This window comes from Syngnathus scovelli, chromosome 16 (assembly GCF_024217435.2).
Source record: "Syngnathus scovelli strain Florida chromosome 16, RoL_Ssco_1.2, whole genome shotgun sequence".
In the NCBI taxonomy this organism is placed as follows: domain Eukaryota; kingdom Metazoa; phylum Chordata; class Actinopteri; order Syngnathiformes; family Syngnathidae; genus Syngnathus; species Syngnathus scovelli.
This window is the reverse complement of record NC_090862.1, coordinates 10,394,733-10,409,395: the sequence shown is the minus strand read 5'-3', so window position 1 is coordinate 10,409,395 and position 14,663 is coordinate 10,394,733. Positions and strand designations below refer to the sequence as shown.

Sequence of the window (14,663 nt, the reverse complement as noted above, 5' to 3'; positions counted from 1 at the left end):
TCTTGTGGAGGAAAATGTGGAGCACATGTAAAGGCCTGCAAGTACAAATATTTGCAAAATTATCGTAGCCATTTGTGTGCACGAAATTATTCATTTTTAGAAGTATTATTTCAACCCATTCCCGACGACACAAAAAAACAGTTTATTGGCTCGGTCGTTTATGATACATGTACGTGACAGATTAATTACGCCAAGTTTTTTATTACTTTGGATAATTTCCATTTTCCAGAGACGTGAGTTTCGAAACTGAAGGGAGAGCAACAGCATATTTTTGTTAGTTTATACAAACTTATATGCTTTCATACTTTTATACTGTTTTACTTATCATGTCAATCAATGTGTACCTATTCCTATTAATTTATATATTTTATCATGTCAATCAATGTGTAAATAAATACTCCTAATGATTTATACACACATAGTTATTCAATCAGAACACTGACACAGCACATAGAGCTTGGTAACTTTTCCATTACACATAAGGCACAGCTCATTAACTTCATGACACATAGATACAAAACATTCAGTCGATAACAACACATTCAGGTGATAACAGAACAAATGTCTGCCTTATGATATGTTTTTCTCTGTTTTCCCCTCCCTTTTCTTCTCTTCCTTATTCCTGCTTGTGGACACTACAAAGCCTTCTGACCGGAACTATGAGGTTGTTGTTTCATCTGCTGAAGTGCATTGTGTACTGACTGCCGTAAAACAACCCAAGATCTTGCAAACTAAGAACCAGCAAACATCTTTGTTTTCCTTGCTCAACGACGGACATCTTGAACAAACACAACAAAACCAATCCTAATAAATCCATATTAAAAAGAAGCAACCAAAATCAAAGCAAAAAAGCAAACGTATCGTCTTGGTTATGTTGTCAAGGGAGATTTTCTTTTTTCTATGAACGATTGAATACAGCTGACGTCCCATGCACGGTCGGGGGACAAGATTAGTTATACAAATATTCGCCCCTGCAAATGGCATTTTGCATAGCATGTGAAAATAATTATTAAATGTTTTTTTTCCAGAGTCAAAACTAAACAGTAAAGTTCAGTGTTAAGGTTTGCATAATTACCCTACTGGCCCGAGTATAAGACGGTGTTTTTTGCATTGAAATGAGACTGAAAAAGTTGGGGTCATCTTACATTTGGGGTCTAGACATTATACTCATTCACAACGCTAGACGTGCCAGATATCTTTAAAGCGAATGCTGAACTTAACTCCCCAGGCCAGAGCGAACCCCTGTCAAAAAGAAGAAAAATAAAAATAGCTGTTAGAAAGGTTCCTATGTTGATGTTAAAATGTTGGAAAGTTACGTCACCGCGCCTTAAGTCTCGAGTGAGTTACCTCAGCTTATCGCGATTGACGTCTGCGGTGGATTGGCCATGTATCCCGTATGCAAGATGGTCGACTTCCCAAAGACATATTGTATGGTGAGCTCGCCTCTGGTTCTAGACCACTCGGAAGACCACTTCTCCGCTTCAAAGATGTTTGTAAACGGAGCTTGAAGGAGGGCAACATCGCACCAGCACAATTTGAGACACTGGCCGCAGATCGCTCAGTTACCAAATCAGTCATCAAGAAAACGGAAGAGAACAGAGAGAAGAAAATGGAAGAGAAAAGGGCTCAAAGACACAGAAGAGATGCTCAGCTACCCTGAAACTCTACTGCCTTTAGCTGTGACATCTGCAACAGGGCATGCGGCTCCAGAATTGGACTTCAGTCACAGAAGGAACTGCAGGTTCAGCAACCAATGACCACCAAGGCACATAATCCATAGTCTCTCGAGACTGACGGAAGCCAACAACTGTTGTGCCGTTTGTCTGATCGCGGTTTGTTTTGTATGTGCGCCGTTTGATTGATAGCTTCAGCGCGCTCCTTTAAATTTGCTTCGCATTGTACGAGTAGCCGTTATGCAGTGGCACGGAGACTAACGGTCGCCAGCAAATGTATTTCGTTGTCTGGATGACTTATGTTTGGTGTGTTGCCGATTGTATTTCATTTATGGTTATTTAGTATAGCAGAACCGTTACACGCAGTTAGTTATGTAATGTGTGCCGTCTACTAGTGTTGTGTGACATTAGAAGTTGAGCGTTGACATACGTGCTGTATTTCTGTCTGTTGCAGAACCACACACACACACATCACACACACACACACACACCCTTCACACGCTTCATATAATAACAATAATCACACACACAAGAATCACATTCACACACCCAAAGACTCACCTATGTACACTACACACACCTGCTCTCACATCCTTACGGCCAAACATGTGCCTATACCCTTTTGCCAGTTTGCCTTTATGCCCCTATGAGCCACAGTGCCTGTTACTTTTTTGCCAATAATTCAGTAAAGCAATCAAAACTGAACCACGTCTTCCCTCCTGTGTTCTGACCGACACCCGGGGGTAAAAAGAGCATAACCATCCGAGCCAACCCCCTATACAGTCCTCAGGCTCCCCAACAATAGCGGTAGCAGCTTGCATTATTTTATTGCAATGTTTTTCCTTATTCACATTTGTTTCAAGACTACAGTTACAGTTAGACTTCACTTTGATGGTTAATGTAGTTATTGCAATTTTGTTGTTTTATCACAGTAGATTGGTTTATTTACATTTCAAAAACCAGAAGCCATTCATTTAGAAATGTGATTGCACTTTAGTTTACATATTTAAATGTTCAGATATTAAGATGTGATAGTTTTTGCATGATTTGAATGAGGCAAAATAACATGCTTTTTCTCTCAAATATATTGTTATAATCATTTCTTTCTGATGTACTGTATAAAAAATTTAATTTGGTGTTCAAAAATCTTTTTTCAAATTTGAGTCTTGAAAAAGAAGGGGTTGTCTTATAATAAGGGTCGTCTTATATTCAGGCCAAGACGGTATTACGCTTTCGTGATAACGAAAAATACTTTTGTTTTGGCCAATGAACTTGAGTCTTGTACGTGAACACATAACAGGAAAAACGCTTTATAAGGTGCAAGTTGATAGCTTTATTCCAAACAGTTGTAACCAATACCTCTTCACGTTTTCACCATGAATACTGCAACCCTGCACGCGCGGGAATAAAGATCAAACTATTTTGTCATGTTTTTTCAGTATTTCAGCGGCACGTGGAGCACAAAAAGCATGCGACGTTCATTCTTTTACTGATTTGACACGTGAAATGCGAAAAGTACACAGTGAGACTAGTAAAGTGAAACAAAGGATAAAGGACAAGTACACAAAAATGAAAAAAGTAGCTTTGTTGACAGTCAAGACGGCTACAATGTATTCTAAATTTGGCCAACAATATAATGTGCAAAAAAAGCATGATGTTACTCTTAAATCATATTCAACAGTTCGTTTTTTAAATAATGTTTGAAAGCTCTATTTTTGAAAATATATATTTTTAGCATGACAGTAGCATGTAGCGTCATTGTTAGTAGCTTTAACTGGCCACATCATTAGATACACCTGCACAATACAAAATAGTGGACAATGTATTCAGGGTGGGCCAAAAGTAGGGATACACTTTTTAAATGTACTTTTTAAAGTACTTAAGAATAATGGCAAAAAAATAGTCATGAACAAAGAAAGTGCATTCTATGAGACAAGTTTGTATGGAAAAAGGCCAAAATGCAGTTTCATGCAAAGGGAGGAACGAGGAAATAAAAAGCGGGTCTGAGAAGAAAGATAGAAAGGAAAAGTCAGGGCTGAGGCGGAGGGCGGAGGTAAGAGTTGAGGACAGAAAAGCGTGTTAAATTCAAGCAACAAAAAGTGAGGCGACATAAGAAGGAAAGAAGTCAGGAAGGAAAAAGGAAGCAAGGGGTAAATTAGGTTGAAGCCACGGAAGAATGGTTTACATAAAAAGAGGATCTGATGGATGGAAGACTTTTTGCACTCCGCCCAAAGCCATGTCTAATAACAAAACATTGTTTTGCTGTCACCTTGTGGCATCTCAGAGCAATAACAAAGCTTTTGCCTACTTTTGGCACACCTGTCTATGAAATATAATGTTAGCAGTGGTCAAGTCAAACTAAACAGTTTGACTTCCTCATTTAGTGAAATGGTGCAGAATATTGTAAGCAGGAAACAGTTGTAAGATTATGATGTCAGTGTCAATCCGAACAGAGCCTCGCAGCTGTGGTATCGCACATGTGTGCCTAATAAAGTGACCCACGTGACTTCGGTGGTGTGTCCGAAAAGTTCCAGGACTGGTGTCACAAAAAACAAATTTGAGAACCAAATCCAGCACGTGGGGGTGGGGGGGTTCTCCACTTCCAGGAATTAGCAGATGCTCATGGCATTGTGAATTAATTTGGTGAAATTCCTTTTGGTGTGTACAACGTGGCCACTGGGATAGTATAATACAGCGATGCAGATAAACGAAGAAGAGTTTCACAACTGCGACTGATAAGCTGTAGTAGTAGTCATTTTTCACAGTGTACAGAATCTACACCTGTATAGTTTTGCAATGCTGTTTACATGTGTTGGTGCACTACATCTTGATTTCAAATATTTGTTCTTTTAAGGGTGGCGGGCACTAGTTAGCACGGTTTCCTCCCACATCCCAAAAACATGCATGGTATGCTGATTGAGCACTGCAAATTGCCCATAGGTGTGACTGCGAGTGCGGATGGTTGTTCGTCTCTGTGTGCCCTGCGATTGGCTGGCAACCAGTTCAGGGTGTCCCCCGCCTACTGCCCGATGACTGGCCACAACCCCCGTCGGACAAGCAGTATAGAAAACGGATGGATGGATGTTCTCTAAAGGTTTGCAACTAAAATATCAATGCTAGTTCCATTGTCTTGAAAAAAACTAGTCTTGGAACTTTTCTGACACACCTCTCATGAGTCTCTCATCTTTTCTCTCGAAAAAAACCTTTGTCGGTGTAGTTCTCTCTGACAGTGACGGTAAGCAGGTTCATGGTGACGTCTGTGACTGTCACCGTGTCCATGTTGGTGAAACGAGGGGTCCAGGAGGAGCCCGGGGCCGTGGGGGGGCATACCACCCCGAGTTCTTCTCCCGTTATTATCGGCAGGTTCACGTTTTTGTCACGGTGCTTCAGGACCGCCAGGAAATGAGTCCTGCCTCCTCGGTCCGGACGGGTGTAGGCCACGCCCATGTGCTCACTGCTGGACCTGGGCGTAATGGTGGTCTTCTCCTGGAACCTTCTGGTCAGCTGGGCCAGGCTGGGGTCGGAAGATCCCCCGTCCTGAGGGAAGCGTCTGCACATTTTGGGAGCGGGTTCCGGGCTTTCATCCTCACCCCGCTCATAATGCAGACGCAATTTGGGCTTGCGTCCTCGCTTTTTGGGACCTGGTTCTTGGTGAGAACTGGCTGCCGATCTGACCCTTCTTTCTGGTTCCAGGGCTTGGCTGGCGACACTCTCCCCTCGGTTGACTGCGCTCGGGGGGAAGATGGTGGGGACCACCGTGCGCAGACCCTCCCGAGCTCTTGGTGTTATGACGGGCTCCGGGACCGGATAGGAGACCTGAATGGGCCGGACTGGATCTCGTCTAAATTCGTACGTTTTCTCTCTGGCTTTGGCCTGTTTGATGATGACAAAGTTCAATATAACTGAACTGGATTTTGGCAGCCAGTGTTTTATACACCATTACAAGGAGCACACATTTTTAGAATCACTGTTGTAAAGCTAGGTAATGTCTCTATCCTCAAGCAGTAGTATTAGTCACTTCAGTTTTATTCAAAGTGTGACAGTAACAAAGACAAGATATGTACAAGACTCAATTAACCAACCTTCAAGAGAAACGTCTCAGGCTTGGGTCCTCGCTTTTTGGGCCCAAAAAGCTCTCTCTCACGTTCTCTTATGGATGAAAATATATGTAAATGATTAACGATAGAATATTTAAAACAACAAATGATTGTCTTAGATCTATTATTAGCTTTGATTATGCTAAAGCAGGGGTCACCAACACGGTGCCCGCGGGCACCAGGTCGCCCGTGAGGACCGCATGAGTCGCCCGCAGGACTGTTCTAAAATTAGCTCAAATAGCGGCACTTGTCAGTGAGCTGCATCTATTTATTTTACAGTCAAACCTCGGTTTCCGATTGTCGAACCTCGCGAGATGAGCCGGGAGGACCCGAGAAAACCTGACCGCGCGGCCCGGATGCCGACTGACTCCGTAGTTATTGTATTTTCGTTACTTTGAGGAGTGTATTAACCCTTAATCATGCCTCCAAAGAAAGCAAGTGGGAGCAGTAAAGCCATCCTAAAACACAAAGACGCTCTTAAAGCAATGTGACAGTGAGCGCCCGGCACGCTGCAGTTGTGCAATCGGACCAAATTAAGCTCCCTGTGCACTGAGGTCCACTTAAATTTAGGAAAGTACATCAGGACTATTATATTTTCTAAATTTCAGCGACGGCTCTGTCACAATAATGCGACCAGCGCGGTGCAGTTGCGCGGTCGGCGACGCGCTACGGTTGCGCGTTCGGTGGTGCGCTGCAGTTGCGCGATTGGACAAAATTAAACTCCCTGCGCACTTAGGTCCACTTAAATTCTGGAAAGTACATCAGGACTTTAAAATTATTTTCTAAATTTCTACATTTTTTTCGTCTTGGAAAAGACTAAAATTTTGTCTATTATTTGCAATGGGAAAAATAGATTCGGAATTCGACCGATTTGCTTCTCGAACTGCCTTCTGGAACGGATTGTGTTCGAAAACCGAGATTTGACTGTATTTTTGCTATTCTTGTTAAAATCACACTTACATGTGACCTGGAAATGACAATAATAACACATAGTGAAAGCTAAATTGTGCAAATTGGCTATTTCAGAAGTGTGTGTCGAACTGGTAGCCCTTTGCCTTAATCAGTACCCAGGAAGTAGCTCTCGGTTTAAGAAAAGTTGGTGACCCCTGTGCTAAAGCAAGCAGGCAATATCTTGAGTTAGCTGGCCATCGAGCTGGATAACGATAATATCGAGTGTGATATTTGACTGACATTGGGCGCAGGGACGTGCGGTCAGAGGAGGCAACGCTACGCCTCCCCTGCCATCATGAAAAGGGGAAAAACAAATTCAATTGTTTTTATTATGAAGTCATTTTCCTTTTAATTTCAATAATTTTGTATCATGTTGAACCAAAAATCACTGAATTTTTATAGTTATTTTAAAATCGAAGACAATTCGCTTGTGGATTCTCGGGGACCAATTCAAGGTGAGGAAACTGCAGCTCAACCTCCTTGAAGACACTGCCAGGACAATCGAGGGCACCTCCGACATCCATTTTTTCATTGATTTTCATATTATGGATTACTTGTGCCCTCTCTGCATCCATTACAACCTGGTGATCCTGAAAGGGGGATCCTTCCATCTGTGGTCCCTTTTCAAGGTTTCTCATTTTCCCCTGGTAGGGGTTTTTGAGTTTTTCCTTGCCCTTTTGCGAGCTTAAGATCAGGGGATGCTTTGAGAATAACTGTCAATTTTTGTCTATGTGAAGCCCTTTAAGACTGTTTGTGATTTAGGGCTATACAAATAAACTTGACTTGACTTGACTAGGAGCCAACTTCCTGTCTAGCCTCCTCTGAGGATTGCGTAATCACACGGCTGCCTGTGTTAGACAGAACTGCTCTCTGTCTTTATGTATTGTTTAAGTGTTCAAACACTGCGGCTATACTAACTAATTTCCGTAGTTAAGATGGTGTATATAATATCTTGTGTTTTTAGTCATCTGTCTGTAACGTCATGACGGCTTTGAAAAGAGACCTTACGGAGGCTACGAAAAAAGGATCTCCAGCCTTATCGCAGGGGGTGCTAGTGATCCTGGGATGCTTCATGCGCCTACCTGTAGAATAAGAGATCTCCAGGTCAAATTTACAGTGAACAACTGAGGAGCAGTCGTCCATTTGTTTCGTTTTACATTCGTTTTTTTTCTTTTTTTTCTTTTTTACATTTCGTTTTACAATGGAGGATTACATATCCAAACGATTTTCAATGATGGATTTTTGGTCGAAGCAGGAGGTCATCAGTAAAGGAAGAGCAACTCTGGAGTTAAAAAGTTTGATTCGGACAACGGGACTTAGGAGCATGTCTTTTCAAACCGAGTGGTACGCACAATCGAAAACAAGTTTTTGATTCCATGTGCTTTATTGAGTGTTTTTATGTGTGAAGACTGCTGGTATGAGGTTTTAATTAAAATAGTTCACTTTTTTATTTGGGGGGGGTGACGTCAGTGCCTCCCCAGTCATGAACCTCACAGCAGTCATTGTTTGGGCGTGTCCTAATAATTTCTACTTTCCGTGTTTTAAAGTGAGAGCAGCACTAATCTTGGAACGTAGCTTTAGACTCACCTCTCCTCAAAAGCTGCCAGGAGGCGCTCATCCAAGATGTTCTCCTCTGGCTCCCATGTGCTGTACCTGCAACAAGGAGAGGCATGTTTCCCAAGAGACACCACCAGCTAGCCAGACGACCCTGAATACACTCACACTCACACATACACTTGAGCACCAGTTAACACTACGCTATGCATTTGCTATGCATTTAAAATCCACACTTGGTTTAGCTGTGTTTCAGATAGCTACAATCGTCCTTTCAACTCTTCCAACCATGGCACACGTGTTTATACCACTTTACGTTGTGTGTATTGGAAACAGTGAAGCCAAGGGAACGAATTGCTACCAAATGAAAAATTGACCGTTGGTAATAAAATCATTTTATTTCGTTCAACGAAAGGTTGAATTGGGATTATAAATATAGGTCAGGTCTCCCCACTGCTTGTCTAGCGTAAACCCGGATGGAAAACATGGCTGCAAATAAGCAACAGCCTTGAGTTGATATTTATGTAGTTTCGCATGCCGTCACGCGGGGCCGCTGCCCCCTCCACAACCTAACGTCTTTGCTAAGAAGAGAATTGTATACCGTACAGTACTCACTTGTGAGACCAGCCCTTCCATTTCACCAGATATTCCCAACGACCCTACGAACGACACAAACACACACAGACGCACAACCGGATTATAGGCACCGTCGGGTTCGTGCATGTCGCCGCTGCACAAACACAAGCTTGCGTAACAGGCGGAACCAAAAAAGTATGGAGGGCTAAAAAAAAAAAATCCAAAAGCGACAGCAGTGGCTGAGTGACACCATACCCGACGGATCCGTCGCTTAATGATGGACTCTGCAGCAAAAACGCTCTCCCCGACGGCAGACAGCTCCATGATGAGCCGCTCGCTCGCAATCCCCCGCGGCCCTGCGCTCTTCTTCGCGCCCGTTACCTCGCGTCTTTCTCGGACTGCTTAATTCCGCACATCCCATAATACGCAATCTGGTGTGGACTATAGGGGAAGGAAAGAGATTGGGAGGGGGGGGTGACGTAACGCGCTGTTGCTAGGCACCGCATTCTGCAGGGGCGGGCGGTGGCGGAGCCTGATTGGCCATCTTGTTGCTACGGACGACGGTGGGGGCGGAGTCTGAGTGCTGTGGAGCCCGTTGGAATGTGCCCAAGCGGCGGACTCGCTGCTCGCTCCTTTCCGTGAGCAAGCCACAAAGTCCCACCGGTAAACTTTTCAAAAGAAGATGGATTTAACTTCTGTGTATTCTAATTTAGTTCTATTCACGAGCACTCCCATCTCACACCAAAATGCTAATTGAAGAGTTAAATCTGAAATATTGATCAGGCAATAGCCATAAGAGAGCGTGAAGTGTAAAAAGGATGATGAAATGGTTTGTCAGACGTTATCATCACATTATTTTGTCATTCTAGGTGCAGTTAATATTTATACCTATAATCACGCTTATTTTCCAGCGCTTTAATGTTCATATAATTGCGCTTTTATATTTACCTTACGCACGCCGAATCCTCCCTGCTGGTAAAGCGACATAATCAGATACACCAAACCTGCGTTATCCTACCTGCTTTTAACATGGTAAAGAGACATAAATTAAATACACAAAACCTGCGTTTATCAGAAAAACAACGCGAACAAAAGATATGAAATAAAATGTTTTCATTCAAATAGGCCTTAAGCCTCATTTCATCTGTTTTTAAATCTGACTGATGTGTTACTGCGCGTGCAAGCTCTTAAAACATGTGCAAAAATTAATTTGAATTTTAAAAAACAATTTAAATTCAGACAATTACATTCAGCTAAAAACACCCATTTTAATTAAAAATGAAACAACAACAAAAGAACGCTCATTTTCTCCCCTAAACATTTTTCCGTATGAATTGGTCACAAAAACTCCTTTTTGAAATGGCATGTTGACTTTGCAACCGCTACGTCTTGTTAACTAAAGAGTTACAATAACAGCTCATGAAACACTTTGACAAGACATAATGAGCTATATTTAACATTTGATGTGACCAGAAATGCATTTTCGAGTTAACATTTTTATACAACCCTAACAAACAAAACATATTATGACACTTTGTTTTTTTTCTGTCTGTAGGCTGTCTTGGTAAAAAAGATTCGTCATTTGTAGCAAGGTAAGAATGTTCATTCATTGTATATTAATTTTAGCTTTGGAAGATAATCATTGTGCATTTATCAGTTCATTAAAAATCAGACAAAACACGATTTTAATTTAATATTAGTAAAATAAAACGACCGATGATAATTATTATTATTATTATTATTATTATTATTATTATTATTATTATTATTATTATTATTATTATTATTATATTTGTAGCGATTTTGTATCATATCGAGCATTGTACAGTTGTAAATGAAACGGAACGAGAGCATTTCCGCGTCTATACTTCAAACGACATAATATGTAGGTCAAATTTTGAAATAAAAGAAATACAATTCCAACGTGTATTTGTGTGTTTAAATGTTCCACGTGGCGATTGTCGTTGAAATAAATTTTACATGACTACTCCTGCTGTTTGCACGCACGCCATATGATGTGCCTCGTCTTATTTTTAAATGAAAAAAAAGCCGAGTTATTAATAACGCGTTGCTTTTGTGACAGTGACCCAGTTGTGGCAGTTATAAAACATTAGTTTGTAAAATAAAAATTAAAAGGTAAACTGCAACCTATTTTCGTTTTCACGTAAACGATCTTCTTTTCTGCTTCAAATGAGTTCCATAAAAATGTTCAAGCAAAGTCAAAGTTATTTATTGACAACAATAATAACAAGCGTCTGTTGCCTCTCTTAGACGATGTTGAGGCTGTGAGCAAATAAGGGAAGCTTGCACGCCAACGTGAAGCAGGAGACCCATGCACGTTTGCTGCATTAAAGCGCGCACTAGCGTGATGCGAGGCGAAACCGCGGGAAAACGCCAATCAGTCGAGACAGCGGCAGTGTGCAAAGCAGGTTGTTGCTGACACGCACGCAAGCATGCACGCTTGCATTTCACGTTTGGGCGCAGGCGCTTGACGCGACGTAGCTCCCCCCCACCAAAAAAAAAATATATATATAGCGATAGAGAGAGAGACAGTGAGCCATTGGCTGTGTGGTTTCTGGGCAACTGGCGCACGCTACACGTCGGCTCCATTTGCAGCAATGCCCAGGCGACATTTTGCTTTTGCAACGTGACGTTAAAATGAGCGAAAAGACCTGCACGATATTGAGGGGAGAAGGCATTGCAAGTTCTGCATCTCTCTGCTCGGTTGTGATCAATTCAGCGCGCTCTCATGATGGGGTACACTTGTCTCTAATAATTTCACAATAGACTTCTGCACTGCACCAACGCTGTTTAAGTGTCAGTCAAAACTGAGCATTATTGTAGGGCGAACATACATTTCTAACCTGCCCCTCGTTGTTTTTTGTTCAAAATGTGTACAGTTGGAATTACCTACAACATGTCAACAATAATAACAAGCGTCCTGTCCTTGGCGTAATGTCCTTGGCATTTATACAGGCCAGTAAGGCCCAAAATATATTCGAACCCAACATGCAGGCTGCAGGCTGAAGGCAGGCCTCAGACGAGGTCTGACGATAAAGGCGGAATGTGCCGTTGCAGTTCGACTCATGATCGTGTCGACCACAAGCGCACGCGCACACGGGTGCCCCCGCGTCCACAAGCAGTTCACATGAGCGAGAGAATCAAATTATGCCGTAGATAAGCTTCCAGTATCAAGAAACCGGAGAGACACGCATGACCCGCACGGAAGAGCATGTGATCTGTTTTGGAAAAAGCCCCTTTTTTTGCACACTGCATCACTCGATGTAACTGCGGTTTTCGACTTTATGACCAGAATTGCTGAGTCACGGTGACTTAAAAGAAGTCGACGACAAGAGAACCGCGAAGTTAACCTTGAGCCAGCGAGCGCACTCACTCGAGCGTGCCCGAGGAAACATATTTAAAATGTCACTGGCTTGTTTTGACACTCCTTTTCCTGCTCTTGTTCTGCTTGTTGCCCTTTAACAACCATATTTGGTCAGGCCTCACTGGAGGCAGTACAAGACAACCCAGCTAGCAGGGAAAGAAAAAGTCATGCTATGCTTCTATTGTTTAAAACATTTATTTATTTATTTATTTATTTATTTATTTATTTATTTATTTATTTATTTATTTATTTCAATCATTTTAGGGGGTGAAGGAATCATTTCAATACCTGCGTTTCCAGGAAATGATTAACAAAAGAATGACACACAGCAGGCTTCCGATATACTACCCTCCTCCACGTTTATGGTTTATGTAGAAGGGAAGTTTAATCATGTGAGTGACCTTTATGCAGAATTGTTTTTGATAAGACAGCCTATATTTCATGACGACGGCAGTAAAATCCAAACAAAGTGCAAATCTTGTAGCACCTTCAGCAATTCTTGCTAGCACGTAATAGTCGCAGGCTAAGTGCAGTTCACGTGTATTTCACTTTTGTTTGCTCTTTGAGAAGCATTTATTTTTTTCAACATCTTTGGGGTTTCAGTTTTGATTGAAATTTTAACTTCATTACAATTGACTTGGCAGCTCAATGGCGCACTGGTTAGCACGTCCGCCTCACAGGAGGGAGCGGTTTCGATTCCACCTCCGGCGCTCCCTGTGTGAAGTTTGCATGTTCTCCCCGTGCCTGTGTGGGTTTTCTTCGGGCACTCCAGTTTCCTCCCCCGTCCCAAAAACATGCCTGGTAGGCCGATTGAGCACTTCAAATTGTTCGTCTCTGTGTGCCCTGTGATTGGCTGGCAACCAGTGCAGGGTGTCCCCCGCCTACTGCCCAATGACTGCTGGGATAGGCTCCAGCACACCCGCGACCCCGTGGGGACAAGCGTTATAGAAAATGGATGGATGGACAATTGAATTGAGGCTCAAACATGTCGCAACAGTTGCTGCATTAAAAAAGACATCATGGAAAATCCACTTTTTTTTTCTTTTATATTCATTTTATCGTGCACTTGGGGTCTCCAAGATTGTAGGAAAGTGTAATCTATTCCTCCAGGTGTTGCAAGGATACTTTTATGATCTGTTTGGGAGCTATTTTTTACTCTGTTCAGTTTTCTCCATTTTCTGTTACTTATTTTTATCTATTACGTCACATCCTTTGGGGCGGGACTACCGAACAAGGTAATGGGTGTGGCCAAACGGTTTCGCAAATCCGCCATCTTTATTACTCAGAGAGACTTTTGAAGTCCATGCTGAAGTGGAGAAATCAAAATGTTCCGTTGTTGGATGCATCAATCCACACAACCCGTTGCACTGTCTCTCAGCATCAGAACCTCAAAGAAGTGCCTGGTCAAATTTCATTTTTCAAGCAGTGTTCCCACATCTGTGGGCAAAGTCCTGCTTGGTCAAGGACGAGTGTTTCTGAAATCTTTTGTCAGTACAGATAAGGATTCGCCGAAAGACTTAGCCTTCGGCTTCCTTCTACTCCCTTTTGAACAAATATGAATTCACTATAAAGGGAAAATTATAATGCAATATCATTTTTTTTCTTTTTTTTATGTTCTATTGTACTATGGAGTTATAATTTTCTGTATTTTTTACTTTTTTTCTTGTATTTCTTTCAATGTTCGAAATAAACAAACAAAACAAAACAAACAAAACAAGACTTCGTTTCGTTGATGGGTCAGTTCCTTCAATCTATGGAAACGACGAACACAGTATAGCAGTAAGCTTGAGATGACACAAAAATAATCAACTGTATTTCACTCTCATATTATTCTATGATGCCCTCGTTTACATAGCATTAGCGTCAGTCTTTTTGCTGATTTTAGAGCTGTGCGCTCTGTTTTCACTTCTTGTGGATGTATTTTGAGTAGTTTTATCAGATGAATTGCATTGAAGGTGCTGTATTATTCTTGGGGAACACAATAATGTGTTAAATGTATTCGTTGTCTTCTTGCTAACGCTAGCATTAGCTTACGGGTTAACTTGACTGCAGTTTACAAGACGTGTTCATAAATATTGTATGGGAATTTATTTTGTTACATGTTATGTATGGTTGTATGGACAAGTCTTCTGCTGTTGACATCTTTTAATAAATCAAAATGTGTGCGGCGCAAATAAACTCTACCTCAGCTAAAAAACTACAAATACGTCAGACCAGAAAGGCAGGCACACGTCTTGTGGTCGGGAAGGAGTGGGGCAAAGTATCTCATTTGCATTTAAAGTGACAGGTCCTAAAACGGCTTGCTCTGAGTCGCACCTCAGAACAAGTATAAAAGAGGGACCTGTGATGCTATCAAAACGAGGAATTCAGACAAAAGCATTGCTGTTTCACTTTATATAGACCACAACTGAATGAGTAAAATGTGAA

General features: G+C 41.8%; 1 protein-coding gene across 1 annotated transcript; it reads right to left on the bottom strand.

Moving 5' to 3' along the window:
* Window positions 1-2,982: 2,982 nt before the first annotated feature.
* Window positions 2,983-9,309, bottom strand: cbx8a (chromobox homolog 8a (Pc class homolog, Drosophila)). The gene is made up of 5 exons (XM_049744669.1): window positions 9,107-9,309; window positions 8,891-8,934; window positions 8,309-8,374; window positions 5,756-5,822; window positions 2,983-5,546 (listed from the first exon to the last, which is right to left on the bottom strand). The coding sequence occupies exons 1-5, from the start codon at window positions 9,173-9,175 to the stop codon at window positions 4,854-4,856; spliced, it is 939 nt and encodes a 312-aa protein (XP_049600626.1). The 5' UTR covers window positions 9,176-9,309; the 3' UTR covers window positions 2,983-4,853.
* Window positions 9,310-14,663: the final 5,354 nt, after the last annotated feature.

Excerpts from the sequence above, each read along its gene's own strand:
- cbx8a (XM_049744669.1), bottom strand. The coding sequence starts at position 9,175 with ATGGAGCTGTCTGCCGTCGGGGAGAGCGTTTTTGCTGCAGAGTCCATC. Across the intron at positions 8,935-9,106 it reads TTAAGCGACGGATCCGTCGG|GGTCGTTGGGAATATCTGGT; the intron begins GTATGGTGTCAC and ends TGTCGTTCGTAG. Across the intron at positions 8,375-8,890 it reads TGGAAGGGCTGGTCTCACAA|GTACAGCACATGGGAGCCAG; the intron begins GTGAGTACTGTA and ends TCCTTGTTGCAG.